Source organism: Anarhichas minor, unplaced genomic scaffold (assembly GCF_050575085.1).
Source record: "Anarhichas minor isolate MPS153535 unplaced genomic scaffold, ASM5057508v1 ptg000021l, whole genome shotgun sequence".
Taxonomy (NCBI): Eukaryota; Metazoa; Chordata; class Actinopteri; order Perciformes; family Anarhichadidae; genus Anarhichas; species Anarhichas minor.
The window spans coordinates 9,273,338-9,281,285 of record NW_027466467.1 but is presented as its reverse complement, the minus strand read 5'-3'; the positions used below and the strand labels follow the sequence as shown (position 1 = coordinate 9,281,285).

The following is a 7,948-nucleotide window of genomic DNA, read 5'->3' as shown; positions in this document are numbered from 1 at the left end:
TATTTATGTGGTAATAGATATTCAAACCAAATACTGTGTTTTGAACCCATTGCGCACACAAAATACTATTTCCAAAGCCTTATGCACTGTGGTATTTGAAATAAAGTCAAAAACACATGGAGTTATACATATTTCGGGCAGGAAATTTTATTTAGATAAAACAGAACAATATTTATTAGAAAAGTAAACCAGCTGCATCAAACACCAACAATAGCAATCATCTGTGGTGTTGAGTGTTTAAGGTTTCTGTGGTGTTTGGTGATTATGGATAAGCAGGAGGACATTTGTAATATAGATGGTGCATCTCGTAGGAAACATGTAACAGGACTTGACTAAGATTTAGGAGATTTAGTGATGTTGTACTATGACACAGATGGAAACTTCTCAAAATCTACCAGGTCACGCTGTTATATTGTGATGGACGTACAAACAGTATACATGCTCCATCTTCAGTCACAAAAATCCAGTTCAGCACTTCCAAGTGCATATTTCACAAGACACGACCCCCCCCCCCAAAAAAGTCACATTCATGCACCGATAAGAAAACATTTGCCTCAACAAAGGCTACAACCAGCATGTCAACACTGTGGAGCGCTGCCCATAACAGGATTATAGTTTACGGACCGGGCCAACAACTCTCTTAACAGTTCTTGGTGACTACATACATAATTTGACTTTATATTATTTGCAAAAAAAACATACACAAGTGAAATCACTTATATTTACCATGGTCAAAAAGAGGCATTTAACACAATGGCACTGTTCATAAAGACCTGTCTTGATCAACTAGGACATGATTTGTACATCACTGCATGTATCAAAAGACATGAACACACATTTACAAACATGTTAGGATAGGCAGACAGTAGAGTACTCATAAATAACAGAGAAGAGGATCAGATCTAAATTATATACATCCATTCAGGTGAAGCAGACATCTGAATATTTGCTGCCAGACAGATGATGAGTTTCTGGTCATCGGAATATACTGAGGAGGTAGAAAGAAAGAATATTCTGTCATGAAGAATAGTCAACGGGTACAGACAATGAAGATTCTAGTGTTATGAGTAATAGAGCACTAGATAGTAGTAAATGTCCTGCTTAAGTGATCACACATTTAATTAAATGAAAAGTGGTCAGTGATCCGTTTGTGGCTAAAAAGAACAAGCTTCACGGCTGACGTTAAGTAAAATCCCTGAAGAAAATCCAGATATCTTGAGTTAAGAGCTCAAATGTGGTGATACAGTGGTGATAATGATTTTTCATTAAAATAATACACCAGAAAGACTCCATACCAACGGTTCTTTATCTTCCAGAACCAATATTTCTGTCTTCAAAGATGGTAATTTCAACCTAGAAGATAGAAAGTTAAGGGAAAAACACAACGCTATATGCACATTTTCTCATATAGTTAAAACTACGGTTGATAATGTTGTTAACAAAATGTTGTTATATTTATTGAAAATTCTCCTTTCACTCTAACAGAAATCAATAAATCAAATGCACTGAAAAAACATATCGTCTGTGGCTGTTACTGTAATAAGCTCCATACCTGCGTGTCGACCTACTTGCATACCGGCCGGCTCTCTGTCAGTGCACTCATTATCACCTGAGTGTTTTATAAGCTGCTAGCTTGACAGCTGTGTGTGCTACCAATAGCCACAGCTCATTTAGGGGGAGTGGCTTTGGAAGGAGGCCTGAAGGGTCAGGCTGTCAGTGCTGCTGACCTGGCGACTTGTCGCTAAATTTGGGACTTTTGAAGCTCGGGCTGCTGGCTGCTTTCATTGGAAATAAATTGGTAACACTGGGCCAAGTATTTCATATGGATAATTCTTAAAATCCATCTTATTCTTCTCAACATAACCAACCCTAGCTTCAACCAATATTTACCTTTTCTTCACAAGGTTATGCCAGCTTTGTTTGAATTTACTACCTAATTTATGGAGCCACGTATCGAATTTCTCTGACGTTGAGAAGACTAGTTTTGGAATTAGTGTGTAAAATTAGGCACATGTCAAAGAATAACCTGGCGAAGCATGTAGATGTAAATATTAAAAGAGGAGCCAATCCTACCTCGCCAAAACCCACCGGTTAGCCTAATTTTAAATTAGTGTAACTTCAATACTTTTCTACTCCGCGGTATACTGCTATATGTCAGGTGAAGGATACGACTCTGAGGCCTCTCTCTATGGGGTCAGTCAACAGCAAGCCCCTGGGAGCATAAATCTTCTCATTCTGGTCCTTAATGTACCTCGAAATCTTCTTCAACACCTGCACACAGAGAGAGAGAGAGACAGACAGCACGCAGATGTAAGATAAACATTGTCAGGTAGATCTGTCAAACACAGCGTACCATTGACACCGTTTTACCTTTTCATAGTGTGTTTCCATACAGAGGAATACTGTGTAGGCAGTTAGACAAGCCAGGCAGCCCTCCAAATAAGACTTCCCCCCTAGTTTCTCTGCCTCTGCATACAAGTTGTTGAGAGTCTGGATGGTTTCCTCAAACTGCTGCTTATCAAGCTGAAAACAAACAGTTTAGATATCATACACAATCTTTTACACATTCAGTCAACAATCACTGCATCCACGTAAACACTATACACACCCTTGACTCGAGCTCAGAGGGGAACTTGGTCTGGAACTTGGAGATGGTTCCTGAGCCGTAGTCTCTCTGGACAAACACCTTGGAGGACACAGCTGGCTGCTGGAGGTCCTGTAAACTGTGGGTCTGGACCAACAATCAACATTTAGGCGGTTATCTTTCATAGAAAAGTACCCGTCTGAAGGGTTGACTCAGTGGCACCTGCTGTACAGCTAACTACACAAACTGTAGAGGAAATCATGACGCCCATACTATCAGCTAACTTTAGAGACTTTAGACGTTACACAAGCTAACATTGTTAGCACGCTAATAGCTACGACAACATCTTCGATTTTACCGACGACAATTACCGACGACGACAATGTGGGCTACTGTGTGACATTATGAAACAATAGTACAAAATAGTATGATCAAATTTAATTAAATACTATGATCCGCCTATGAGGTAACGTTAGCTAGCTAATAACACGTTAGCTTACGTTTGCTGAGCCATCAACGGCGCTGGAAAGTACGGCATGTTAGCCTTTAACACCATCCACATCAATAAACCACCGTAAACATGTTAACGTTAAACATTTAGCCACGTAGCTCTTTAAAAAACGAAAAACTCCCCCAGTCCACCTGAAGAAAAAGCCCTTACCTCAGCCATAGTGGACGTTTCCTTGTAGCTGCTGCGCATCTACGCTCCAGCTCCACCGTCCCTATGCCATTTCCGGTCCTTTGTTTTCAGAATAAAAGTGTCTTTTGCACAAATATATTGATGAGTGATATGTTATATATCGAAGTATAGTATGTCCAAAAAAGTAATTGTATAGTATCTCTAATGTGGAATAAAGAAGTCATAGTATAGTATGTATCTTAGTAAAAATTGAAATCTGTTTTCTTTAACTTCATCCACTCCTGTCGTGATCATGTATTGATTTAATACAACTTTTAAAACTTGTGTCTTTATTTTCTATGATTGGTTTGTTTGGAGAGAAAATCAGAATATAATATCTTGAAGAACTATTAAAACATGTAATTGTTTTGGCACAATTATAAAGTAAATTACCGATGCTTATCAACTTCCAATTCATTTTTGTATATTTGTAATGTGCAGAATAATCTGTCATGCTGCAAGGTTGAGCAGATGTTTAGTTATCCCAGATGTTTGTGTGAGTTGAGTAGAAATGGTATGACCAAGTAGCTCAGGTAGTGAACTGCTCAGAAGACCTGAGGTTGTGGGTTTGATGTGATGCAGTGAATTTGAAGGTCCATCACCCAAAGCGAAGAAGTCAAACATGCTACAAAACAGCAGGAACATGAGTCAAACCAGATAGCTCAGGGTGATAGAAGTCTGGAGGTTGTGTGTTGAACCTTAAGTGGTGAAGTGAATTTTGAGGTCAAACATTAAGTCAAATACACAAAAATATTTCTAAGTGAGTGTGGCATTGGTGGTTTGGAAAGCTCCAGCACCAGGTTCGAGTCCTCACCGTTGTGAGAGCACCAGTAGTCAGAGCACCACTGTGGAGGTGGACGAGTACGAGACTGTCCATTGACATTTATGAGAAATGGGGTGTTATGGAACAGAAAAACACTGCACTCATCTTTTACTACCATTACTTGTCTTTCTGACTTCCTACGTCGACTTAAGACTTTTTCGGTAAACCATATTACTTTGACTTTTGAAAAGCTATACTATGAACCGTTACTTTTCCATAGTATACGTTCACATTTATTGGACTTTCTAAAATCAGTCTAGGCCAAGACTTAAATTAGTTTTTGGATTAAGTCCAATGACTTTTCATGAGGTTTTGAACAGTATACTCTGATTTATATATACACTTACAACTATACTAGACTTTTCTTAATTTGTCAGCATACTGTACAATGATTGGCATACACTTCACTATCGGTTTACCTTTTTATGACGCGGCATACCATGAGTTTGTTTTTGACATTCCATCCTGGATACCTTCAGTTATGTCAATAGTGTTTTTGTAGTATTTTTCCAGTAATCAAAATATAATTAAACTGGGGTTAGGTAGCCACTGTGGAAAGTAGCAATTATTTGTGATTTAGTGGCTTAGCTACTTTTAGAAAATTTAGATTTTCATAAACAATGCAGGATAGTTTTACTTTATCATACTAAAAAAAAAAAAAAAAAAAAATCTCTTAATTCTAATCCATTCTGGTGTGCATCAATAAAAATACAGCTTCATCAAATTGCAATAGTTTACTCAAGTCTCAACCACGTGTCAGTTGCTGGAACAGAGCACTGCATCCAAACGCATTTATACAATACAACCTTTCAATTTAAAGCAAAAGAAACTCAAAAACAGGGGGACTTTAAGAGACTTTATTGAATCATAGTGTAATGACTCAAATCCGGATGGTTTGCTGGATTTTATTAGTCGAATAGACCAAAGCCCATGTCGTCATCTGACGCCTCAGACTCCTCCTTGACCTCCTCCTTAGCAGCTGGAGCTGCAGCAGCAGCAGCAGTCTCGGCAGCCGCTACAGGTGCTGCGACAGCAGCAAAAGCAGACGGGTCAGCCAGGAAGGCCTTGACCTGTGAGGACAAAGGTACACGATAAGTTTTCCATTTACACAGTTAGGGTTGTGCGTGTGCGAATAAACCTTTCTACAAATAAATGAAGCGTTTGTCTGAAACCGTGCGTGCCTGGCAGTCAAGGGATGGTGACTGACAGGTATAGCGTGGAAACAGGTTATTGTTTGCAGGGGGAACGACAAAGCAGTACTACACAAGCTGCATTGTAACTTATCCTGCTATATAAAAAACGATGGCTGACGTTAAAAAAGGTGAAATACCAAACTCGCTTCTCCAGGTACATTTTAAGTTTTCCATTTACAGATTTACCTAATCATGCAAAACACACCGCAACACTAAAGCTCATCTGCGTGCTAACTAAAGGGAAAGTACTGATTTAAACGAGCATACCTTGTCTGCCAGGGGGAAGGAGTAATCCGTCTCAACAGCGACAGCCAGGACTCTCTTGTAGCCATTGATGACGGAGTGGGGGACAGAGGCCAGAGTGGGGTAGCCGATCTCCAGACACACACTAGCGATGTTCCTCACACCCTAAAAATAAAACAATTGTTAAAGTAACCCCTTTTTCAGTGTATTCCAAACAAATATGACCACTTTGTTTTAAGTGCTTCCTAATTCCGTGGACTGATTTTTTTTACGCAGCATCTCACCTCCAGGAACTTGGCATGCAGAGAAGCCTCAGTGATGTCGAGCACCTCAGGACAGTAAACACTGCCATTGTCATACACCTGCTGGATGTTGAGTCCGTAGGAGAAGGGCGAGATGTTCAGCATGTTGAGGAGCGTGGCCTCGCTGGCACCAACCTTGTCGCCTGGTTTGATCAGAGCGACGTCACTCTGAGGGGACAGAGATGCTTTTTAGTTACTGATGCAAGCATTGTGATGTACATTGTTGTGTTTAACATCCATGCTTTTCATTAGCTTTCCAAATACAGTATTAATAATTTTCAAACTCACCAAGATTTCAATGCTTCCCTTTGAGATCTTTGTGGTGATACCCAGAGCCTGGAAGAAAGAGGTCTTCTCAGGACCCAGACCAGTGTTCTGGGCTGGCACAGTGACCTCACATGGGGCGATGGCTCCAGCACGGGCAGCTGCAGGTACCTGGGGTAGTGATGACAGTTTAGCATGCTACTCTACTGGGGCTGAATTTAAACCTCAGGAATAGGTTTGAACATTTTTGGCTGGAGCTCAACTTCAAGTTTTAATCAGTGTCTGAAACCGTGCGTGCCTGGCAGTCTAGTGATGCTGACTGACAGGTATAGCGTGGAAACAGTTACTGTTTGCAGGGGGAACGACAAAGCAGTACCAAACAAGCTGCATTGTAACTTATCCTGCTTCTCGACAAGGTCTTTGAGTACCAGCCTTAGAAATAAACCAGATTCCTTTACAGTTTACAGTGTTGCAGCTGCATTTTACACTTTCTAATCAAAAGTTAAGTGCTAGCACCAACTGCCAAACACGGATGACTAACTTAATAAGTTGGTAATAATGTTTGACAGTGTCAAATACAGTAAGACTAAAGGCATCCCTCTGGATCCATGTCACAAAACAATAACAATTCTGTTGATTGCATTACCTTGTTGGTCAGCAGCATGTCCCGGACCTCAGCCAGATCCTCCTTGGTGAAGACAAAGCCCACATTTCCTTTAATGTGAGGCAGAAGCCTATCAAATTATGGAATTAACTGTTACAATATGTGTGCAAATAATAATTTCTACAAACAAATCAAGCGTTTAATTGTCTGAAACCTTGCGTGCCTGGCAGTCAAGGGATGGTGACTGACAGGTATAGCGTGGAAACAGGTTATTGTTTGCAGGGGGAACGACAAAGCAGTACTACACAAGCTGCATTGTAACTTATCCTGCTATATAAAAAAACAATGCTAAAGTTAAAAAAGTAAAATACCGGACTCACTTCTCCAGGGCAGCGTTGTTCTCCAGGTGACCACGGATGGCTTTGCGCATCATGGTGTTTTTACCCATCAGCACCACAGCCTTCCCACGCAGGGACAGACGGATGGTCTGCATCTGCTTGGAGCCGACATTGTCTGCACCCACAATGAAGCATTTCGGATAGTCATCCAAAAGTTGCTACAAAGAGGACAACGGGAATGTAATTAAATATATAAATACAAATATGTAACGTTACAGTATATAAATCAGCTTATACTTAAATACAAACTTACATCAAGGTTCTAGGTTAAGTCCTACTTACGATTATTTTCATAAAATAGTTGGACTTCCACGTGGCCCTGTCTTCCCTGGGCATCTTTGCAGTGCTTCCAAGGATCGCTTAAAACAGCTGGTTTAAAGACAAGGTAATACCTGCACACAAAATAATAAAACAGTTAATAAATTAGAAAAAAAAACGATATAATCTACATACAGGCCCTGCCATGTGGTTGACAGCTAGCGTTTAAAGTTAGCCGGCTAGCAACAAGTTAGCACTACATTAGCAGGCCGCGCTGCGAATATAGTGCTAGGTTGTTGCTAGCAGTTAGGCCTCACCACCGTACTGTTATATCTCACAAAACATTTAGCGTTAGGTGCTACACGCGTCTATCTCATGAAGCAATAAATCAAACATAAAATAATTCTACATTTTAGGTTTTTCTTTTTTCTGAAAGAGCGAAACCATGTCCTTACCTCACACAGTAGGGTCGCGTGAAAGAAAGGGAAATAGGAAATGCGCGAGGAGTTTATATACCAACCAACTGTCCAATCACAAAGGAGGCATGGGCGTCAGCTACCCACCTATTGGATGGTTGCTCTGTCAATCACATCTGTTGCC

At 40.4% G+C, this 7,948-nt stretch overlaps 2 protein-coding genes and 2 non-coding genes across 5 annotated transcripts; all 4 read right to left on the bottom strand.

Annotated features, from left to right (window-relative positions):
* Positions 1–122: 122 nt before the first annotated feature.
* Positions 123–3,343, bottom strand: LOC142954988 (golgin subfamily A member 7-like). The gene is made up of 6 exons (XM_076096372.1): positions 3,246–3,343; positions 2,609–2,731; positions 2,371–2,523; positions 2,170–2,271; positions 1,296–1,353; positions 123–988 (listed from the first exon to the last, which is right to left on the bottom strand). Exons 1-5 carry the CDS (start codon positions 3,282–3,284, stop codon positions 1,306–1,308), a joined length of 465 nt encoding a protein of 154 aa, XP_075952487.1. The 5' UTR covers positions 3,285–3,343; the 3' UTR covers positions 123–988; positions 1,296–1,305.
* A 1,585-nt stretch (positions 3,344–4,928) lies between these two features.
* Positions 4,929–7,925, bottom strand: rplp0 (ribosomal protein, large, P0). 2 transcript variants are annotated; one of them, XM_076096370.1, is made up of 8 exons: positions 7,804–7,925; positions 7,373–7,482; positions 7,073–7,248; positions 6,735–6,822; positions 6,113–6,259; positions 5,807–5,992; positions 5,547–5,687; positions 4,929–5,156 (listed from the first exon to the last, which is right to left on the bottom strand). In XM_076096370.1, the coding sequence occupies exons 2-8, from the start codon at positions 7,424–7,426 to the stop codon at positions 4,995–4,997; spliced, it is 954 nt and encodes a 317-aa protein (XP_075952485.1). In that variant the 5' UTR covers positions 7,427–7,482; positions 7,804–7,925; the 3' UTR covers positions 4,929–4,994. The 2 variants fall into 2 exon arrangements, with proteins under 2 accessions (XP_075952485.1, XP_075952486.1); XM_076096371.1 differs by lacking the exons at positions 7,373–7,482; positions 7,804–7,925 and adding an exon at positions 7,344–7,362.
* On the bottom strand, positions 5,248–5,377 carry LOC142955038 (small nucleolar RNA SNORA63). Its single transcript, XR_012955786.1, has one exon. It is a non-coding gene; the product is annotated as a small nucleolar RNA SNORA63 (small nucleolar RNA).
* Positions 6,896–7,025, bottom strand: LOC142955037 (small nucleolar RNA SNORA63). Its single transcript, XR_012955785.1, has one exon. It is a non-coding gene; the product is annotated as a small nucleolar RNA SNORA63 (small nucleolar RNA).
* Positions 7,926–7,948: the final 23 nt, after the last annotated feature.

Excerpts from the sequence above, each read along its gene's own strand:
- LOC142954988 (XM_076096372.1), bottom strand. The coding sequence starts at position 3,284 with ATGCGCAGCAGCTACAAGGAAACGTCCACTATGGCTGAG. Across the intron at positions 2,524-2,608 it reads CCTCTGAGCTCGAGTCAAGG|CTTGATAAGCAGCAGTTTGA; the intron begins GTGTGTATAGTG and ends GTTTGTTTTCAG. Across the intron at positions 1,354-2,169 it reads TAGAGAGAGGCCTCAGAGTC|GTTGAAATTACCATCTTTGA; the intron begins GTATCCTTCACC and ends TCTATCTTCTAG.
- rplp0 (XM_076096370.1), bottom strand. The coding sequence starts at position 7,426 with ATGCCCAGGGAAGACAGGGCCACGTGGAAGTCCAACTATTTTATGAAA. Across the intron at positions 6,260-6,734 it reads ACATGCTGCTGACCAACAAG|GTACCTGCAGCTGCCCGTGC; the intron begins GTAATGCAATCA and ends TCACTACCCCAG. Across the intron at positions 5,993-6,112 it reads AGGGAAGCATTGAAATCTTG|AGTGACGTCGCTCTGATCAA; the intron begins GTGAGTTTGAAA and ends CTGTCCCCTCAG.